At 45.1% G+C, this 22,350-nt stretch overlaps 2 protein-coding genes across 4 annotated transcripts in view; one reads left to right on the forward strand and one right to left on the reverse strand.

Annotated features, from left to right (window-relative positions):
• The window catches only part of LOC114659741 (phospholipase A and acyltransferase 3-like), an 87,838-nt gene that overhangs the window by 14,144 nt on the left and 51,344 nt on the right, over positions 1-22,350 (forward strand). The window contains exon 6 of one of the 3 annotated variants that reach the window (XR_007936042.1): positions 1,037-1,109. The exons of 1 other annotated variant lie outside the window; for it this stretch is intronic. The gene's annotated coding sequence lies outside the window, so the exon portion shown is untranslated. Of the gene's footprint in view, positions 1-1,036; positions 1,262-22,350 lie in introns of those variants that run through there. One more of the 3 variants, XM_028812379.2, reaches the window with a different exon arrangement.
• LOC114658481 (phospholipase A and acyltransferase 2-like) lies at positions 14,961-20,349 on the reverse strand. The gene is made up of 4 exons (XM_028810557.2): positions 20,232-20,349; positions 19,348-19,419; positions 18,726-18,821; positions 14,961-15,361 (listed from the first exon to the last, which is right to left on the reverse strand). The coding sequence occupies exons 2-4, from the start codon at positions 19,403-19,405 to the stop codon at positions 14,961-14,963; spliced, it is 555 nt and encodes a 184-aa protein (XP_028666390.1). The 5' UTR covers positions 19,406-19,419; positions 20,232-20,349.

The following is a 22,350-nucleotide window of genomic DNA, read 5'->3' on the forward strand; positions in this document are numbered from 1 at the left end:
TCTCGGTCATTCCAACAGATGATCATAATAATAATAGTAACAATAATAATTCTTTACATATATATAGCGCTTTTCTCACTACTCAAATGCATCAGAAACATCTCTTATAATAAAATGCACTGAATTTTGTCATTCCAACAGATGGCACATCACAAACATTAACACAGCTTTTACTAATCCAATACCAAATGGCACTTAACAGAAACATATGCATTGCATTTGTTATTCAATCAGATGGTGCATCACAAACATTTGTAGAAATAAAATGCATTGAACAACCATTCAAACAGATGGTGCTCCACAAACATTGACACTGCTTTAAAAAATCTCATACCAAATGACATATACCAGAGACATGTGCATTTCATTTCTCATTCCAACAGATGGTGCACCACAAACATTGACACTGCTTTAAGAAATCTCATACCAAATTACATATATCAGGGACATTTACGTTGCATTTCTCATTCCAACAGATGTCACATTACAAACATTGACTCTGTTTTAAGAAATCCCATCCCAAATGACATATAACAGAGACATGTGCATTGCATTTGTCATTCCAACAGATGGCACATCACAAACATTGATACTGCTTTTATGAATCTATTGTCAAAGACTACATCAGTGTGAAGGACCACTCCCACCTCTCCCATTGTCCCACTTCCATCTGGCAGAAGGTGCTGTAGCATCCACACTGGTTCTGCACCACCTTCTACCCCTTGGCAGTCCAGCCTCTGAACTCTGTGCTGCCCCCCCCTGTACTCAGATCTGTTCCTGGTTTATTTACATGCAGTACATTAGTTGCAGTACTAATCATAGTACAGTGTAGTTTTTTTAGTTGTCTTCTACATGACCTCTGCACTTGTCCACCGGGGAATGTTATTTCGTGCCACAGTTTGCTGCAATATGGTGTATGGATGCTATGTCAGTAAAGCCACTTGATTTAGCCAATGAAACAACTCAATGGCAGCCATTCCTGTCATAGGCCTTAACACAGTGCCCCCCACTAATACCTTTTGTCTTCTCTTCACAGTGGCCCAGCGACTTTCTAAATTATGAAAAGTCTGGAAATAATGACGAAGTAAAAGTCAGGAGTCAAAGACAAGGTGGATGATGAGGTGGAAGCCAACGTAACATGTGAACGATTCAAAGGATGTTGCCAGCTTTGTTCAAAGTTTCCAAGTTGTAGGGTGCACTGCTGTTTGACTAAAATTCACTTGTTTTTACAGCTAATACATTTCATTGAAGCAAAGACGATAAAGGTGTGTGTGTGTTTCATGTGTGTAATTTGGCTTTTGTGTGAAGCCCGGTTTACAGGGTTAATTAAACTGGATATGACCCTGAATTAAAGGGGGAAACGAACTTACTCAATGCCCACCTTAAAGATCTGCACCCCCTCATAGCTGGACTTATAGAGGCAAGAAATAAAGCAAATTCTGTAATTCACAAAAGTATTTAGTTACCAGCAGTGAGCCTTTAGTTGCAGGGTTTTTGCTTGGTTTAATTTTAAGAAAATTCATTTTAAAAATGGCAATGAGAAGTCAGAATAATGTCAAATGGGACGCTCACTGTGTGGATCTTTTCTGGCAATGCAGAAAGTCTTAGTGATTTGGGACACAAACGGGGGGCATAGGAGGGGGTAAGGGGGTGAAGTGTAATCGAATGTGGACCTCCGCAATGTAAAAATGTCTGCTGTGTAGAATCAAACCTGTCTGCAGTCGGATAAGCAAGTAGGCAGACCCCCTTCACTTTCTGCGCACTTCGTTGTGTTCTAAGATTCAGGTGGGCCATTTGTGCCCATCAACCTCCACTCAGAAAACCCAGACGGAGAAATTGAGAACACCTTTTCAGAAAGGTGAGTAGATTTATTACAAATCAAAACCTGAAGTCTTTCATATCTATAAGCACTTTGCTTTGCCACTTCAAACTGAGTTTGCTGTTAGTCCACATTTACAGTCGCAAGACTCACTAGCATCGTCGCAGTGTAGCTTAGAGCTGCGGACCAGCAGCGGACCACGACCAGGACTCTGTGCGAATGCAGTGGGCTTCTTGGAGTTGGAGGCTGGGAACAAAGCTGCGTAACTCACTTAGACCACCACCTCGTGAGCAGGTTCAGTGGACTCAGTATGGTAGGTGACGTTACAAGATGAATTCCTCGAGCATCAGACAGACTGTTATGGGCATGAAAAAGACTTCAAAATTTTGGAAATCAAGTTTTATATTTATATTTGGGTTGGCACACAGCGGGACACTGAGTTAAATATATTTAACTATGTGCCTTAGAAAAAGACAAAGGATGCATGGAATTATTTATATTGTGGAGTATAAGAAATGAAAAAAAAAACACATCCGCATAAAGGGTGGCACGGTGGCACAGTGGGTAGTGCTGCTGCCTCACAGTAAGAAGACCTGAGGTTTGCTTCCCGGGTCCTCCCTGTGTGCAGTTTGCATGTTCTCAATGTGTCTGCGTGGGTTTCCTCCCACAGTCCAAAGACATGCAGGTTAGGTGCATTGGCGGTCCTCAATTGTCCCTAGTGTGTGTGTGCCCTGCGGTGGGGTGGCGCCCTGCCCAGGATTTGTTCCTGCCTTGTGCCCTGTGCTGGCTGGGATTGGCTCTAGCGGACCCCCATAACCCTGTGTTAAGATAGAACGGGTTGAACGATGACTGACGGACATCAGCATACATCGATATTCAGTAAAATATTGGAGTGTCGTGGAGGCATCACATCACATCACATCAAATCAGCCATGTTACCAGTCAAAGACAGACAATAGAATACCTTTAGAAATATTTGATATCTCTTGCCCTACGTATAAAAACCAAGAGCCAGGCTTTAATGACCTCTTGGGCACGGCCATCAGCATTGTGTCTGTCTGTGGAAAGAGTGTCGACCTCGTCATCGAGAGGTCTACTTACCTTGGCAGTGACATTCATGTGCCTGGTGACTCTTCCTATGAAGTCAGTAGATGGATTGGGAGAGCATATGGGGGGTCATGTGGTCATAAAGGGGTGTCTAATGTCTCTGAAAAAGGATGAAGGACCAAGTCGTTAGAGTCCTGGTGCTCCCTGTCTGTGAGACATGGATGCTTTCCAGTGACCTGAGACGAAGACTGGACTCCTTCATGTGTGTCTCTTCAGAGAATTCTTGGGTCCCACTGGTCTGACTTGTCCCGAATGAGGCACATGACCTGCATTTTGAGGAACGTCATTTATGGCACTATGACCATGTGGCGCATTTCCCCAAGGGTGATCCAGCTCTGAGGACCCTCATTGTCGAGGACCGGAGTGGCTGGACCAGGCCAAGAAGTCGCCTATGTAACACCTGGCTGCGGCATATAGATGGTCATTTCCGAAGGGTGGGACTGGACCGTGTGTCTGGCTGGGGGGTTACCAACCGGGATCCTAAGCGGATTCGTCATGTAGTGGGTGAAGCAACCCGCTCTACCAGTGCCTGCTCCCCAACCTGACCTGACCCACATGTACCTTCAGTACCTCTAACTCCTGAACCTCTCCTGACCGACACTTTCTATGTTAAGCGAGTTCTCGTAAAGCCATCTTCTCAGACTCTGCTTGAATCAGGATGGCTTTTATACTTCCCATCTTTGACTCTCAGCGTGCCTCCTACTCCTTCTCACGTGTCTCAAACTCACACTTCTTCTTGTGATCGCGTCATCAAAGTCAAAGGGACAACCAAACACACCCATACCAAGTCCTTAGCATTCTCTTATACAGTAGATATACAATTATACACAGCTGTAGCAACTGGACAGACAGACTGTGACAATGCGGATTCTGCTCCAGGCTCCGGTCTTCAGTTTGAGAGCTCTTGAACCCGACACCGTCGGTGATGTAACCGCATGAGCTGCACAGTGAAGACATCAACGATGAAACAAGGGAATGGTGCAAAAAAGGTGCAAAGTGCTTTTATTTAAAAACAAACCAAAAACAGTTTCCAAATAAATAGTGCAGTGTTGCAAATAAATAAATAATCCAATAACACCAGTGAAAAGGTGGAGGATAAAAATACAATAAATAAATCCTTTAAAAAACAGGGTTAAAAACAATGGCTGGAAGCAGTCTTTTTTTTTTTTTAAACAAAGCCTGGTGATCTCTTCCTACTGACGACTTCCCTGCTTCTCCCATCAGGCCGAGTCACGCTATACCTGCAGCGGACCTTCTCTTTTTGTGCTGGTCTGGTGGCCGCCCGATCCCTGGCTTCGTTCAGCCCTCACCAGACCGAGACTTGGCTTCCCACATCGGACAGGACGCTCACGCTGGGGTTCCACTTCAAACCTTCGACTCCTGCTGCCTTTGCTGCGGTGAGCCAACCTTCTCCTGGTCACTCCTGCTCCACAGAAATGCTCAGCAGGAGTGACCACTACCGTCGGCCCCCAGGTGTCAGCCAAACACCCCACTAGGGCTCGCCTCTCCCAGCTGCCTGTAAACATCCGCGAGTCTGCACGCGCTTCCAGCTGCTGCCTTCTTCCTTACCCTTCGTTCCTTTTTTCTCCCCCCCTGCACTCACACTTCTATTATATATAACAGGACGTGAATCAGGTGTGGCGATTGGCAGTTCCAGGCATCAATTACGGATGCGGACCACTCCTCACCTGTGCACTTAAGCAAGGACCGCCCACAATCACGAAGCACCGCCCCGGCCACGCTGCCACGCCCCCTCTTTAAGCAGCGAGTGCGGCGATTATCTCTTTAAAACTGGACTTTCAATCTGAGCTGTGGACCCGCTACACCACACAGACAGATACACGGACACATGGACACTTACCATTCGATTACAGTAAATAAAAGCGTCCAGAAAATCAAAACTCTTTTGTATTGAAGACCCACCTCCAACCTGTCATTTATTCTTCAAGAGTGGACTTATTTCTTTGGTTCGCTTAGCCTACGAGGAAAGAGAGTTGAGAAAGTTCACATTTGTGTTGCTTTGTCTTGAATCGAGAGCCCTGTACAAATATTTCGAATTTGAAAAGTCCCATTTAAAACTATTCATATGTTTTTTTGAAATTAGCCATCCTATAAAGAGAGCGACACTTTGATGATGAATGTACAGTTTCACATGGACCTCGAGAAGGGAGAAATCATCTTGCGTAGTTTTCTTTATTTTAAACACTCCTTTAGCCCCACCTGGTGGCACAAACAAATCCTTACAGGTTATTGTCACCACAGCAGAGTAAATGGTGTGAACTCACCGTCATGTCAGCGACTTGTAGAAACGTCTGCAATGCAACTTACTTTCCTGTTGCTCAGAGTTTTACCAGATAAGTGAATCATATAATTAAAAAAGTGTTGGCACGGTGTAACATTCACGCGTTTTCTGAGACTTTGTTAACCGTTTTGAAAGTTGATGAGCTGCTTCATAAAAAAGTTTATTGTCACATCTTGTTTATTGAACATTTTTGTAACAATGAGTCATATTCAGAAATAACAGCAACAATGAAATGTAATTACATGCGTTGTGTCAAACACCTGCGATTAGGAGGCAGCTTGTCCGTAATTGATGCCTGGAGCTGCTAATCACCACACCTGATCCACGTCCTGTTATATATAACAAGGGGGCTCCGCCCCCCGCTCACTTCGCTCGCCTACCCCCGGTGTTGGGTATCCTGAAATTTATTACTCGAGCTCATTCGTTTTGGAGCCGTGCCCGCATTGCCCGCGGTATTCCAGAAGCGCGTTGTATGCACCTCCGTTCATTGAGTATATCCAGGCGGCCTCGTGTTTGTATATCCGTCAATCGAGCTTGTTCGTTTTGAACCCATGCCTGCCTTGCTTCCATAGTTTCAGACGCGCGTCGTAGGCGCCTGCGTTCACTGATCGTATCCAGGTGGGTCGCGTTCAGCGTTTTGTAAGATCCCAAGCAGCACATTATTCCTAACTTCACTCCGCAGTGGTGCCACGCACAATATGGCGGTGACGCCTGCGCCTTCCGTATTATGTCGGGTTTCACCATGTTGTGTAGGCACCTGCACCTTCCGGATCTGCCTCCGCTGTGTGGTGTGGACGTTTAACTGTCGTTTTGTTCTGCTTTCATATTCTGTATGTTGCTCTGCATGTGCCTACGTTGTTTTAGAAGCTGTTGAATTCCAGTTTTCATTATCTCTAACCTGCTCTCCATGTGTTTGTCCCCGTATTTTAACCTCCTTATGATGTTTTACTTTGTTTCCTACTCTGTCTTTAATTTCTGACCTCGCTTTATCCTGCTTTTGTTTCAATGACACCTGGTCCGTGGTGATTATATTCTCCCTTTTTCGAGTACTAATTTCCATTTGTTTGCGATCCTGGGATGTTTACTGTACTGTCAATAATGCATCACTGGAATGTGATCCACCTATGCTGTATAGTTTGGACGTGTGAGGATGACGTACGTTTAATACGGAGCGTCCGCCCGTGTCACTCTGGGGCCCCCCACTGTTAATACGGAGCTCCTTCCATACTATCATGTGGTGCATTCTGGACCACTACGGACTCCGTAGTGTTTCCCGTTTCACTTTGTAGCCCGGTCAGTCGAGCTGTTTCTTTTTGGAGCCGTGCCTGCCTGGTTTGCGGCATGTCAGATTTTGAGCCATGACTCCTGCGTTCTCGGTGGATTGCGCGTTAGTTGAGCTGTGTCGTTTTTGAGCCATGACTCCTGCGTTCTCGGTGGATCGTGCTGGATCGCGCTGTTTCGTTTTTGAGCCGTGACTGTAGGCGCCTGCGCACTATATCTCCTGCTTCCACGGGCATGTCCCTGCGTCCATATCTGGTTTACCATTCTCGCGCTTGTGTGGAGCAGGAGTGACCAGGAGAAGGTTGGCTCACCGCTGCAAAGGCAGCAGGAGTCGGAGATTTGGAGTGGAACCCCAGCGTGAGCGTTCTGTCCGATGTGGGAAGCCAAGTCTCGGTCTGGTGAGGGCTGAACGAAGCCAGGGATCGGGAGGCCACCAGACCAGCACAAAAAGAGAAGGTCCGCTGCAGGTATAGCGTGAATCAGCCTGATGGGAGAAGCAGGGAAGTCGTCAGTAGCAAGAGATCACCAGGCTTTGTTTAAAAAAAAAAAAAAAGGACTGCTTCCAGCCATTGATTTTAACCCCATTTTTTAAAGGATTTATTTATTGTATTTTTATCCTCCACCTTTTCACTGGTTTTATTGGATTATTTATTTATTTGCAACACTGCATTATTTATTTGGAAACTGTTTTTGGTTTGTTTTTAAATAAAAGCACTTTGCACCTTTTTGCACCATTCCCTTGTTTCATCGTTGATGTCTTCACTGTGCAGCTCATGCGGTTACATTACCGACGGTGTCGGGTTCAAGAGCTCTCAAACTGGAGCCTGGAGCAGATCCCGCATTGTCAGTCTGTCTGTCCAGTTGCTACAGCTGTGTATCATTGTATATCTACTGTATAAGAGAATGCTAAGGGCTTGGTATGGGTGTGTTTGGTTATCCCTTTGACTTTGATGACGCGATCACAAGAAGAAGTGTGAGTTTGAGACACGTGAGAAGGAGTAGGAGGCACACTGAGAGTCAAAGATTGGAAGTATAAAAGCCATCCTGAAGCAAGCAGAGTCTGAGAAGATGGCTTTACGAGAACTCGCTTAACATAGAAAGTGTCGGTCAGGAGAGGTTCAGGAGGTAGAGGTACTGAAGGTACATGTGGGTCAGGTCAGGTTGGGGAGCAGGCACTGGTAGAGCGGGTTGCTTCACCCACTACATGACGAATCAGCTTAGGATCCCGGTTGGCAACCCCCCAGGCAGACACGCGGTCCAGTCCCACCCTCCGGAAATGACCATCTATATGCCGCAGCCAGGTGTTACATAGGCGACTTCTTGGCCTGGTCCAGCCACTCGGGTCCTCAACAATGAGGGTCCTCAGAGCTGGATCATCCTAGGGGAAACGCGTCACATGGTCATAGTGCCGTAACTGACGCTCCCTCACAATGCAGGTCATGTGCCTCATTCAGGACAAGTCAGACCAGTGGGACCCAAGAATTCTCTGAAGAGACACACATGAAGGAGTCCAGTCTTCGTCTCAGGTCACTGGAAAGCATCCATGTCTCACAGACAGGGATCCCAGGACTCTAACGACTTGGTCCTTCATCCTTTTGCAGAGACATTAGACACCCCTTTATGACCACATGACCCCCCATATGCTCTCCCAATCCATCTACTGACTTCATAGGAAGAGTCACCAGGCACATGAATGTCACTGCCAAGGTAAGTAGACCTCTCGATGACGAGGTCGACACTCTTTCCACAGACAGACACAATGCTGATGGCCGTGCCCAAGAGGTCATTAAAGCCTGGCTCTTGGTTTTTATACGTAGGGCAAGAGATATCAAATATTTCTAAAGGTATTCTATTGTCTGTCTTTGACTGGTAACATGGCTGATTTGATTTGATGTGATGTGATGTGATGCCTCCACGACACTCCAATATTTTACTGAATATCGATGTATGCTGATGTCAGTCAGTCATCGTTCAACCCGTTCTATCTTAACACAGGGTTATGGGGGTCCGCTAGAGCCAATCCCAGCCAGCACAGGGCACAAGGCAGGAACAAATCCCGGGCAGGGCGCCACCCCACCGCAGGGCACACACACACTAGGGACAATTGAGGACCACCAATGCACCTAACCTGCATGTCTTTGGACTGTGGGAGGAAACCCACGCAGACACATTGAGAACATGCAAACTGCACACAGGGAGGACCCAGGAAGCAAACCTCAGGTCTCCTTACTGTGAGGCAGCAGCACTACCACTGTGCCACCATGCCACCCTTTATGCGGATGTGTTTTTTTTTTCATTTCTTATACAACACAATATAAATAATTCCATGCATCCTTTGTCTTTTCTAAGGCACAGAGTTAAATATATTTAACTCAGTGTCCCGCTGTGTGCCAACCCAAATATAAATATAAAACAGATATTTCCAAAATTTTGAAGTCTTTTTCATGCCCACAACAGTCTGTCTGATGCTCGAGGAATTCATCTTGTAACGTCACCTACCATACTGAGTCCACTGAACCTGCTCACGAGGTGGTGGTCTAAGTGAGTTACGCAGCTTTGTTCCCAGCCTCCAACTCCAAGAAGCCCACTGCATTCGCACAGAGTCCTGGTTGTGGTCCGCAGCACTAAGCTACACTGCGACGATGCTAGTGAGTCTTGCGACTGTAAATGTGGACTAACAGCAAACTCAGTTTGAAGTGGCAAAGCAAAGTGCTTATAGATATGAAAGACTTCAGGGTTTGATTTGTAATAAATCTACTCACCTTTCTGAAAAGGTGTTCTCAATTTCTCCGTCTGGGTTTTCTGAGTGGAGGTTGATGGGCACAAATGGCCCACCTGAATCTTAGAACACAACGAAGTGCGCAGAAAGTGAAGGGGGTCTGCCTACTTGCTTATCCGACTGCAGACAGGTTTGATTCTACACAGCAGACATTTTTACATTGCGGAGGTCCACATTCGATTACACTTCACCCCCTTACCCCCTCCTATGCCCCCCGTTTGTGTCCCAAATCACTAAGACTTTCTGCATTGCCAGAAAAGATCCACACAGTGAGCGTCCCATTTGACATTATTCTGATTTCTAATTGCCATTTTTAAAATGAATTTTCGTAAAATTAAACCAAGCAAAAACCCTGCAACTAAAGGCTCACTGCTGGTAACTAAATACTTTTGTGAATTACAGAATTTGTTTTATTTCTTGCCTCTATAAGTCCAGCTATGAGGGGGTGCAGATCTTTAAGGTGGGCATTGAGTAAGTTCGTTTCCCCCTTTAATTCAGGGTCATATCCAGTTTAATTAACCCTGTAAACCGGGCTTCACACAAAAGCCAAATTACACACATCAAACACGCACACACCTTTATCGTCTTTGCTTCAATGAAATGTATTAGCCGTAAAAATAAGCGAATTTTACTCAAACAGCAGTGCACCCTACAACTTGGAAACTTTGAACAAAGCTGGCAACGTCCTTTAAATCGTTCACGTGTTACGTTGGCTTCCACCTCATCATCCACCTTGTCTTTGACTCCTGACTTTTACTCCGTCATTATTTCCAGAATTTCATAATTTAGAAAGTCGCTGGGCCACTGTGAAGAGAAGACAAAAGGTATTAGTGGGGGGCACTGTGTTAAGGCCTGTGACAGGAATGGCTGCCATTGAGTTGTTTCATTGGCTAAATCAAGTGGCTTTACTGACATAGCATCCATACACCATATTGCAGCAAACAGTGGCACGAAATAACATTCCCCGGTGGACAAGTGCAGAGGTCATGTAGAAGACAACTAAAAAAACTACACTGTACTATGATTAGTACTGCAACTAATGCACTGCATGTAAATAAACCAGGAACAGATCTGAGTACAGGGGGGGGCAGCACAGAGTTCAGAGGCTGGACTGCCAAGGGGTCGAAGGTGGTGCAGAACCAGTGTGGATGCTACAGCAACTTCTGCCAGATGGAAGTGGGACAATGGGAGAGGTGGGAGTGGTCCTTCACACTGATGTAGTCTTTGACGATAGATTCATAAAAGCAGTATCAATGTTTGTGATTTGCCATCTGTTGGAATGACAAATGCAATGCAAATGTCTCTGTTATATGTCATTTGGTGTGAGATTTCTTAAAACAGTGTCAATGTTTGTGATGTGCCATCTGTTGGAATGAGAAATACAATGCACATGTCTCTGTTACATGTCATTTGGTATGGGATTTCTTAAAGAAGTGTCAATGTTTGTGATGTGCGATCGTTTGGAATGACATAATGCAATGCAAATGTTTCTGTTATATGTCATTTGGGATGGGATTTCTTAAAACAGTGTCAGTGTTTATGATGTGCCATCTTTTGGAATGACAAATGCAATGCAAATGTTTCTGTTATATGTCATTTGGTGTGGGATTTCTTAAAACAGTGTCAATGTTTGTGACGTGCCATCTGTTGGAATGACAAATGTAATGCAAATGTCTCTGTTATATGTAATTTGGTATGGAATTTCTTAAAGCAGTGTCAATGTTTGTGGAGCACCATCTGTTGGAATGGTTGTTCAATGCATTTTATTTCTACACATATTTGAAATGCACCATCTGATTGCATAACAAATGCAATGCATATGTTTCTGTTAGGGCGGCATGGTGGCGCAGTGGGTAGCGCTGCTGCCTCGCAGTTGGGAGATCTGGGGACCTGGGTTCGATTCCCGGGTCCTCCCTGCATGGAGTTTGCATGTTCTCCCCGTGTCTGCGTGGGTTTCCTCCGGGCGCTCCAGTTTCCTCCCACAGTCCAAAGACATGCTGGTTAGGTGGATTGGCAATTCTAAATTTGCCCTAGTGTGTGCTTGGTGTGTGGGTGTGTTTGTGTGTGTCCTGCGGTGGGTTGGCACCCTGCCCAGGATTGTTTCCTGCCTTGTGCCCTGTGTTGGCTGAGATTGGCTCCAGCAGACCCCCGTGACCCTGTTTGGATTCAGCGGGTTGGAAAATGGATGGATGGATGGATGGATGTTTCTGTTAAGTGCCATTTGGTATTGGATAGTAAAAACTGTGTTAATGTTTGTGATGTGCCATCTGTTGGAATGACAAAATTCAGTGCATTTTATTATAAGAGATGTTTCTGATGCATTTGAGTAGTGAGAAAAGCGCTATATATATGTAAAGAATAATTATTGTTACTATTATTATTATGATAATCTGTTGGAATGACCGAGACACAGCAACTAGATGGACACACAGATACACAGACACTTATGCTTTTATTAAGGTGGATTCCTGCTTATTTCATAAATTAGTTATTTAGAATGCATCATTACTTACCTCTTGCCAAAGCCAAAAGTTTAGGTTTAAGCATTCATCAGATTTTGTAATTTCTTTGATGCCACTGAAATGCGTTTCTTTTTTCCCCAAGACAGCAGAAAACGTTCTGCCTGTGTTAACAAAAATATACATACATGATTCAGTATATTTTGCAAAATAAATGAAAAGAAATACAATGCCAATCCCTCTTACTTTAACAGTTGTTATGGTTGGCAGGTGGAGTTTTGGGTGACATGGTGACTGAGTTTTTGCTTTTTTATTCCCCTAAACCCGAGCTGATTAAATTCAGTCCTGGAGACCACTCTGTCACTGTCAGTGCCTGTGTCTGTATGTGTGTCTGTGGAAAATGGAAACTGATCATTTCACATGTTAAACTTACAATTCCGTCTGAAAAATATGCATTGTGTAAGACCTCCTGGATGAGTAGATCCTGGCGAATGTACAAATATTTGGAGTCAGCGATTTCGGGGCTATCCGCCCTGAATGCCAAGACCTAGTGTCACACACGTGCGCATGGGAGGCAGCTAAAGAGCTTTAAGGAAGGTAATTCCACCCCAGACCAGGGGTTGGCGAGGCGTACTGATCCTTTCTCTTTTTCCACTGCAGACCCATCACAGGAAATTCTGCCTGGCCTCCATGATGTCACTTCCAGTCAGGTGGCCCATGACGTCACTTCTGGTCACTATCCCGATGACGCCACTTCCACTTCTGGACATAATTACCTCACTTCCTCTGCCACACTTTAAAAACCCACCATCTCAACCTCACCAGTTAGTTCTGTTTTGGACCGGAACCTGTACATATCTGTAATAAAAATTCATCCATTTACAGCCAGGAAAAATTATACATGTGGCTGCCGCATTTCTTTTTTGTGGCTCTTTCCTCATCTTTGACACAAGGTACAATGATAGATTCCAAACAACGGACCTTTAACCAACAAGTTATGTCATTTCTTGTTCCAGGCCAACTTACATTTCAAGCTAAGTGACTGACCTCTTCATATCAGGATCTGCCTGGACTTCATCTGATAACAAAGGTGTAAATCACAGTTGACCTGACATCTCTTCAGAGGCCCCTTGGCAGACTTTCAGGACAGAAGGCGTGAAATGGACTCAAGGAAGAACCAAAAGATCTATCACAAACATTTGTAGTAATAAAATGCATTGCATTTTTCATTCCAACAGATGGCGCATCACAAACATTAACACTGCTTTTACAAATCCAGACCCATCCCCAGGTGGACTCACAGATAACTCGACTTATGTCTAGCAGTTACTCCCCGTTGGACATATTGGGCATTAACGTTTGCAGCTTAAACTATCCATCCATCCATCCATTATCCAACCCGCTGAATCCAAACACAGGGTCACGGGGGTCTGCTGGAGCCAATCCCAGCCAACACAGGGCACAAGGCAGGGAACCAATCCTGGGGAGGGCGCCAACCCACCGCAGGACACACACAAACACACCCACACACCAAGCACACACTAGGGCCAATTTAGAATCGCCAATCCACCTAACCTGCATGTCTTTGGACTGTGGGAGGAAACCGGAGCGCCCGGAGGAAACCCACGCAGACACGGGGAGAACATGCAAACTCCACACAGGGAGGACCCGGGAATCGAACCCAGGTCCCCAGATCTCCCAACTGCGAGGCAGCAGCGCTACCCACTGCGCCACCGTGCCGCCCCAGCTTAAACTAGCACAGTATGAAGAACAGAGTTTGTGTCTCCGGTACTTTCTGCGTGGAGTTTGCATGGTCTCCCTGCGTCTGTGTGGTTTTCCTCCCACTGTCCAAGTACATACAGCTTAGGTGAATTGTGTGTGCGTGTGTGTGTTCTCCCTGTGATGGACGGGTAGCCTGTCCAGGATTTGCGCCCCATATTTGCTGGGATGGGCTCCAGCAACCCATGACCCTGGGCTGGACTGAGTGGGCTAGAAAATGACATGACAAGTTTGCAGTGCACCATCTATTGGAATGATTTTGTAATGCATGTAATAACAAAGTGTGCCAGTTTACCCTTCGTACAATCACCGGCTCCATCAGGTGGCACATAATTGAATGTCAGGTAAAACATCAGCACAATGGTGCGGAAAGTTTGTCTCATAGTCACTAAATGTGACATGGCCAGTGATTTTCAGTCATGCAAGTTGACGTTGTTGCAAGGCTGCATAATGGACAGTCGGGTTAGCCTTCTGAATTGTCCGTCACTTTATAATGTTGACTGGGAGGGTGTTTTAAATAGCCCTTCAGGCACCTTTGGTGACGTCCCGTTCTGGGAGGATCCCGCCCGAGTACACTTTCCAGCTGCCTGTTGCCGGCGTAAGGTTGCCATAACAACCGAGAGGGGCAAGGATTTTCGGCGGGAAACTTTTTCTTTTTAAGGGGAATGGCGGAACAAGTAAGGAGGAAAAAAGAAAGGATAATGCTGAAGGCATCGCAGCGACTATCCACGCTCTAAGAACTATTCAGGATTTTACTTCACCCAGGGACGTCTGCTATTCATGGGTGGCCACCCCGAAGAAATATTCAAGGACGAATCCCCGAGAAGAGGCCAGGGTCTGGTGTTCTCCGGGTGCTCCCGTCTGGTGAGTCGGATTCCTGAGTTTTATTCTTCGTGATAGTCCGCGGAGAAGCCGTTCCGCCAAAAGGCCGAGTGTGTTTCCTGCCTTCACGGAGGAACTAAACTGCAGTGTTTCTTGTTTTCCTATATTTTGGACTAAGTGAAATCTTCCTTTTGCTTTCTCAAAGAACAGTTTTTCTTATTATTTACTTTTTTTTTGTCTGTGTCAAACCGGGGGTTAGTATTTGGGCGCTAGGGAGGGCGTCTGGGGAAGGGGTTCACTAAGGAGTACTCAGGCACCGGTCAAGTTAATGTAACAGCAACTGTTAATATATTTTTTCTGTTCAACTTCCTGTTGTGTTTTTATTTGCTGCAAATTATTAAGAAGGGAATCTTGGCAAGAGGGGACTAGGACCGAATATGGTTGTGCTATTATGCTTTCAAACATCGTCCACCCCCCTGTACGGGTTGTGAAGTGTAGGAATCGCGTTTCCGTATTGTGCGGTTGCTACAACGTGATCCACTGCAGTCAGCAAGTCTGACATAACCTATGGACTTAAAGTCCTGTAATGTGACATCAGCTTTAGTAAGAAGCTCAGTTCAGCAGACTTTCAATACTCACCTGGTCAGAGATTGCAGTGCCATAGCGAGCAAATGTGCTAAAATGCTCACAGTTCAGATAGAATAACGAGTACGGGTAGATCTTGCCAAGAAACCGATTGAGGCGTTCCAAAATTTTACTTTTTCTTAAAGGTTTGAAATTGAAGCCCAGTAACTTTCGGTTATCATACTGACTGTTGGCAACTGCAAAAGTATCTGCAGCGAGCATCTTTTCAAACTTTTCTTTCTTTATGTAAGCTTTTAGTTGGGCCTCAATGTCTTCTGCTGTGCTGTTTCTCCTGATCAGTGACAGGAACTCATGAAATCCTTGCTCACTTGGAACATCCTTTGGTGACAGCGACTGCAGATATCTTTCTGACAGCTCTTCAAGACTTCCTGAAATAAAAAGAAAACAATTTTTTTGCCATGGAATGACTGTGGGTTTTTAGAACAGGACAAAAACCAAGAGCCAGGCCTTTAATGACCTCTTGGGCACGGCCATCAGCAGTGTGTCTGTCTGCGGAGAGAGTGTCGACCTCATCGAGAGGTTTACTTACCTCGCTAGTGACATTCACGTCTCTGGTGACTCTTCCTATGAAGTCAGTAGACGGATTGGGAGAGCAGGGGGGGTCATGAGGTCATAAAGGGGTGTGTGGCGCTCCTGATGTCTGCAAAAGGACGAAGGTCCAAGTCTTTAGAGTCCTGGTGCTTTCTGTTTATGAGACATGGACTGGACTCCTTCATGTGTGTCTCTTCAGAGGGTCCTTGGGTACTGCTGGTTTGACTTTCTGTTGCTCACGGGGTCCTGAATGAGGCAAATTACCTGGACCAGGCCAAAGGGGACGCTCACATAACACCTGATACAGTGCATCCGGAAAGTATTCACAGCGCATCACTTTTTCCACATTTTGTTATGTTACAGCCTTATTCCAAAATGGATTAAATTCAATTTTTTCCACAGAATTCTACACACAACACCCCATAATGACAACGTGAAAAAAGTTTACTTGAGATTTTTGCAAATTTATTAAAGATAAAAAAATTGAGAAATCACATGTACATAAGTATTCACAGCCTTTGCCATGAAGCTCGAAACTGAGCTCAGGTGCATCCTGTTTCCCCTGATCATCCTTGAGATGTTTCTGCAGCTTCATTGGAGTCCACCTGTGGTAAATTCAGTTGACTGGACCTGATTTGGAAAGGCACACACCTGTCTATAGAAGGTCCCACAGTTGACAGTTCATATCAGAGCACAAACCAAGCATGAAGTCAAAGGAATTGTCTGTAGACCTCCAAGACAGGATTGTCTTGAGGCACAAATCTGGGGAAGGTTACAGAAAAATTTCTGCTGCTTTGAAGGTCCCAATGAGCACAGTGGCCTCCATCATCCGTAAGTGGAAGAAGTTCAAAACCACCAGGACTCTTCCTAGAGCTGGCTGGCCATCTAAACTGAGCGATCGGAGGAGAAGGGTTTTAGTCAGGGAGGTGACCAAGAACCCGATGGTCACTCTGTCAGAGCTCCAGAGGTCCTCTGTGGAGAGAGGAGAACCTTCCAGAAGGACGACCATCTCTGCAGCAATCCACCAATCAGGCCTGTATGGTAGAGTGGCCAGACGGAAGCCACTCCTTAGTAAAAGGCACATGGCAGCCCGCCTGGAGTTTGCCAAAAGGCACCTGAAGGACTCTCAGACCATGAGAAAGAAAATTCTCTGGTCTGATGAGACAAAGATTGAACTCGTTGGTGTGAATGCCAGGCGTCACGTTTGGAGGAAACCAGGCACTGCTCATCACCAGGCCAATACCATCCCTATAGTGAAGCATGGTGGTGGCAGCATCATGCTGTGTGGATGTTTTTCAGTGGCAGGAACTGGGAGACTAGTCAGGATAAAGGGAAAGATGACTGCAGCAATGTACAGAGACATCCTGGATGAAAACCTGCTCCAGAGCGCTCTTGACCTCAGACTGGGGCGACGGTTCATCTTTCAGCAGGACAACGACCCTAAGCACACAGCCAAGATATCAAAGGAGTGGCTTCAGGACAACTCTGTGAATGTCCTTGAGTGGCCCAGACTTGAATCCGATTGAACATCTCTGGAGAGATCTTAAAATGGCTGTGCACCGACGCTTCCCATCCAACCTGATGGAGCTTGAGAGGTGCTGCAAAGAGGAATGGGCCAAACTGGCCAAGGATAGGTGTGCCAAGCTTGTGGCATCATATTCAAAAAGACTTGAGGCTGGAATTGCTGCCAAAGGTGCATCGACAAAGTATTGAGCAAAGGCGGTGAATACTTATGGACATGGGATTGCTCAATTTTTTTATTTTTAATAAATTTGCAAAAACCTCAAGTAAACTTTTTTCATGTTGTCATTATGGGGTGTTGTGTGCAGAATTCGGCAGAAAAAAATGAATTTAATCCATTTTGGAATAAGGCTGTAACATAACAAAATGTGGAAAAAGTGATGCGCTGTGAATACGTTCCGGATGCACTGTAGAGGGTCATTTCTGGAGGATGGGACTGGACCGCGTGTCTACTCTTGAGGGGGGTTGCCAACTGGGATCCTGAGTTGTTTTGTCGTGTGGTGGGTTTACCAGTGCATACTCCCCCACCTGACCTGACCTGACAGTCGTAGAGCAGGGGTCCTCAACTCCAGTCCTGGAGGACCACAGTGGTTTCAGGTTTTCATTCTAACCCTTTTCTTAATTGGTGACCAGTTTTGCTGCTAATTAACTCCTTTTCCTTTCATTTTAATTGACGTTTTTCTTCCCTGAATTTCCTCATCGTTCCTCTGAATTGCTTCACTTCTTTCCTTAAATGGCACCCAAACAGAAATGAAATGTGAAGTGAGTGAGCCAACAGAAGACCAACTCAGTCAGGGCCTCAAACTCCAACCAATTTCACTCCAACCAGTTACTTAATTAGGCAAGTCTTGTCATTAACTAAATTCTTAAATTCCATGGCTTGTCGCTGCTCTCGTGGTGCAATACCAGGCATTATCTGAAATTGCTGATTTTCTCTTAAGAGCAATGGGGACCTGAGCAGATCGACATTCCTGAGACCTCCACCCTATTAATTTTCGGATATTGCATGATGGTGGGGCGGCACGGTGGTGCAGTGGTAGCGCTGCTGCCTTGCAGTTAGGAGACCCGTCTGGGTTCACTTACCTGGTCCTCCCTTCGTGGAGTTTGCATGTTCTCCCCGTGTCTGCGTGGGTTTCCTCCCACAGTCCAAAGACATGCAGGTTAGGTGGATTGGCGATTCTAAATTGTGCTTGGTGTGTGTATGTGTGTGTGCCCTGCGGTGGGTTGGCACCCTGCCCGGGGTTTGTTTCCTGCCTTGCGCCCTGTGTTGGCTGGGATATGCTCCAGCAGACCCCCATGACCCTGTAGTTAGGATATAGCGGGTTGGATAATGGATGGATGGATGTATGATGGTCACAGTTTACTGGTCCTGTTATGGCTCTTTTTGTACGTCATTATTGTTTGGCTGCTAATTAAGGAAAAAAACAATTAAGGGGTCTGAGTCGTCAAGAGCAAGTCAATTAAAATGAATTCAAAAGAAGTTAAACAGCTCACTATCAATCAACAGGTTCGATCGATTTAGGTTGTTCAAACAAGGATTTTAAATGTAACTGCTCAAAGCAAGAACACAGGTACATTGAGTTAAGCTAATATCAGACAACATTAAGAAGGACTACATCGATGTAACATAAAACAACAAATTAAAAACAGAAACAGAAGACATGTTCTGTACGTCCTTACCAGTTATGTGAATAACAGAACCATTGCCGGCATACACGGCCCAGTGCGAAAACAGCATCCGTTTCACTCTAATGAGGTCTCCTTCCTCCGGGCAAACTGTAATGAGACGCGACAAACATTAGGCTTTTCATTCATCACATTATACTTCATTAAAAAAATAAAAAGACTTTCGATGATAAATTAGTGGAATTTGGGAGTTTCATAGAATGAAAAATGTCACAGAGTTAAACTGTGGGTCTTCAGGCAACACTTTCATCCATTCTGATTTAGCAGCATCGCTAGCTTTAGCACTTCTTAGGGGCATAGAACCCCCATACACCCCCCTCTCCCCCCAAGCTAGGGGTCTCATTACAAGCAGAGCCTGGATACGAAGCCAAGTACATGAGAATATCCTCTGTTACAAGGAGATGATCTCCACATCTATTGGAATGCAGTCATTAAATGCATTTGCTTTTGTCATTCCAACAGATAGCGCATCACAAACCTTTTACTACACAGTTTTTGATGTGCCACCTATGGAAATGACAAATGCAATGTCAAAGCAGATGGCATTTAGAAAGTAAGGGTACTGCACTTAGTAGTTTTAGAACATGCAGGGTTATTTATTTTTAATGTTGCTCACTTGAAGCTGAGATGAGTTCCACTGAAATTAAAAGGTAAAGAAGAAAGACAATCCCCATTTTTGTCAACAGACCTGCAAAAGATAAGAAAAATATTTAAAAAATAAAATAATGTACATGACAGAACTCAACAGTGTCTAAAATTCCTTCACTATTACAGGTTAACAAAGGTTGTAGGAAAACTGGGTTTTATAACTGGAGTTTATAGAGGGCTTGAGGACAATCCCACAGCCATAGCATCAGGTGTGCCGACCAACCTGGGCTCAAAACACAAAGGACAAGGAGTATAATAAATATCAAGTAAATGGAAATACACATTAAATACACAAGCATACGTGTAGAAAACATTCATTATGGAATAATAAAATACAACAAACAGAAAGACAAAAGCATTTCCATCAATCCAATTTACAGATGAAGACACAAAGCACAACACAATCTCACTCTGCATGGCATAACAAGCGCTCTCTCTTACATTTGTGGATTTTGCTGTCTATTTGCTCTTTTTAACATTCTGGTTTAGGAACTTTGGTTTTGTTAAAGGATTTTAATTATTGGTTCTCAGGCTGAGTCTGTCCGCTTTTTCTTTCTTTCCTTTTGTTTTGCTTCTTGTCTTTATTCCTGTTTTTTGTTGAATTTCAATGTTTTCTGTTTTTTTTTTTGGAAAATCATACACCAGGGCAATGAAATATTCAATAAATCAGCAATAGAGAAAGTTATTGTTATAAATTAGAAGTCCCAAGCACTTCCAGAACTGACCACCCTCAAAACCCTGGCTAATAACAGGTCAACACAGAATCCTTATAAAATAAAAAGATTAATTCTGCACAAAAATGTTCTGAAACACATGAAGCTCTGTGGAGCACAAATGGCAGAAAGGAATTACCTGAAAGACCAAGACAGTCCAAGGCGAGGAAGTCCACAGCACAAATCCAAAGTCAAAAACCAGAAATATAGGAAATCACAAAAAGTACAAGAACTCACCACTCCCTAACACACTGGACATGAACTGCCAGGAATTGTGGGAAACCCTCACTTTATAATACCGAGGACAGCCCCTGGCAGTGATAGACAGGTGGCCCCGCCTCTTGGGGGACCACTCACAGAACACAAGTAACATAAGACATATAGACAAAAACAAGCATAAATAAAATGGACGCAGACATTCATGTGCCCTCAGGATGTGCCAATGGGTGGCATGGTGGGAGTTCACAAGCACATTCTGAAAATCAACAAGGTTATAAAGAGCTGCCTTTGCAACTCTGTGGCACTCTGCTTGTTCTTTCTTTCCTTATCTGCTGATCAACTGCACCCAAAACCCGCTATATGACGATCTTTACAAAGGCTGTGAATCTGATTGGGATAAAAACCTGCAGCCACGGGGGTCCGCACGGACTGAAGTTGAACACTTCTAACGTCTGTGCTGGTTATTAGGCTCTTCTTATTTTCATGAATGATGCAATTAAATTTAATTTTACCTTCTCATATCATTCTGACTAAAATCCTAATCTGCCTTAATGAAAGGATAAGAGTCTGTGTGTCTGTTTATCTGTATTGGTATGTTTATGTCATTCCAACAGATGGCACATCACAAACATTAATACTGCTTTTACGAATCCTCACTAGTTTGTATGGTCCCCATGTGCTTGTATGCATGCCTGACAATGTCCTAATGAGATGACGGATGGTGTCCTGGGGGATCTCCTCCCAGATCTGGACCAGGGCATCACTGAGATCCTGGACAGGCTGAGGTGCAACCTGGCGGTGGCGGATGAACCGAAACATAATGTCACACCCAGAGGTGTTCTATTGGATTGGGATCAGGTAGGTGAGTGTGAGGTGGCCAGTCAATGGTATCAATTCCTTCATCCTCTCGCCACATGAGGCCTGGCATTGTCATGCACCAGGAGGAACCCAGGAGCCACTGAACCAGCAAAGGGTTTGACGATGGGTCCAAGGATTTCATCCTGATACCTAATGACAGTCACGGTGCCGTTGTGTACCCTGTAGAGGTCTGTGCGTCCCTCCATGGATATGCCTCCCCAGACTGACCGTCACTGACCCACCACCAAACAGGTCATGCTGAATGATGTTACAGGCAGAATAATGTTTTCCACGGCTTCTCCAGAACCTTTCACGTCTGCCACATGTGCTCAGGGTAAACCTGCTCTCATCTGTGAAAAGCACAGGGTGCCAATTCTGGTATTCTATGATAAATGCCAATCGAGCTCCACGGTGCTGGGCGGGCAGTGAGCACTGGGCCCAGAGGACATTGGGCCCTCAGGCCACCCTCATGAAGTCTATTTCTGATTGTTTGGTCAGAGATATTCACACCAGTGGCATGCCTGCCTGCTGGAGGTCATTGTGAAGGTGCTAGCAGTGGTCAACCTGTTGCTCTTTGCCCAAAGGAGCAGGTACCGGTGGGTCCTGCTGATGGGTTAAGGACATTCTACGAGGGGCTCTGTCCAGCTCTCCTAGAGTAACTGCATGTCTGTCTCCTGGAATCTCCTCCATGCCCTTGAGACTGTGCTCGGAGACACAGCAAACCTTCTGGCAATGCTACATATTGATGTGCCATCCTGGAGAAGTTGGACAACCTGTGCCACCTCTGTAGGGTTCAGGTATGGCCTCATACTACCAGTAGTGATATTGACTGGAGGCAAATGCTAAACTAGTGAAAAAAGAGATGAGGAGGGAAAAATGTCAGTTGCTTCCACCTGTTAAACCAATCATTCCTGTTTTGGGGGTCATCTCATTGTTGCCCCTCTAGTGCACAAAAGCAGCTGAAACTGATGAACAAGCCCCTCTGCTACTTTACTGATCAGATTAATATCCCTGATTAAAAAGTGTTCCTTTAACTTTTTTTCAGCACTATATTTGTGTTGGCCCAATTCTATCCATCCTTCATTTTAAAAGTGTACCGTGTTCTTTGCTACATAAATCTGGTGGCAACCTCTGCACTTGCTAGGAGTTGGGGTATGTGCTACAAGGTGCACACCTGATGA

Source organism: Erpetoichthys calabaricus, chromosome 10 (genome assembly GCF_900747795.2).
Source record: "Erpetoichthys calabaricus chromosome 10, fErpCal1.3, whole genome shotgun sequence".
Classification (NCBI taxonomy): domain Eukaryota; kingdom Metazoa; phylum Chordata; class Cladistia; order Polypteriformes; family Polypteridae; genus Erpetoichthys; species Erpetoichthys calabaricus.

What these genes read in the sequence shown, in the direction of transcription:
- LOC114658481 (XM_028810557.2), bottom strand. Translation starts at nt 19,405, where the DNA reads ATGGGGATTGTCTTTCTTCTTTACCTTTTAATTTCAGTGGAACTCATC. An exon ending in GGAACTCATCTCAGCTTCAA is followed by an intron (nt 18,822 to 19,347) that starts GTGAGCAACATT and finishes GTCTCATTACAG; the next exon opens with TTTGCCCGGAGGAAGGAGAC. An exon ending in TTCTGTTATTCACATAACTG is followed by an intron (nt 15,362 to 18,725) that starts GTAAGGACGTAC and finishes TTTTTATTTCAG; the next exon opens with GAAGTCTTGAAGAGCTGTCA.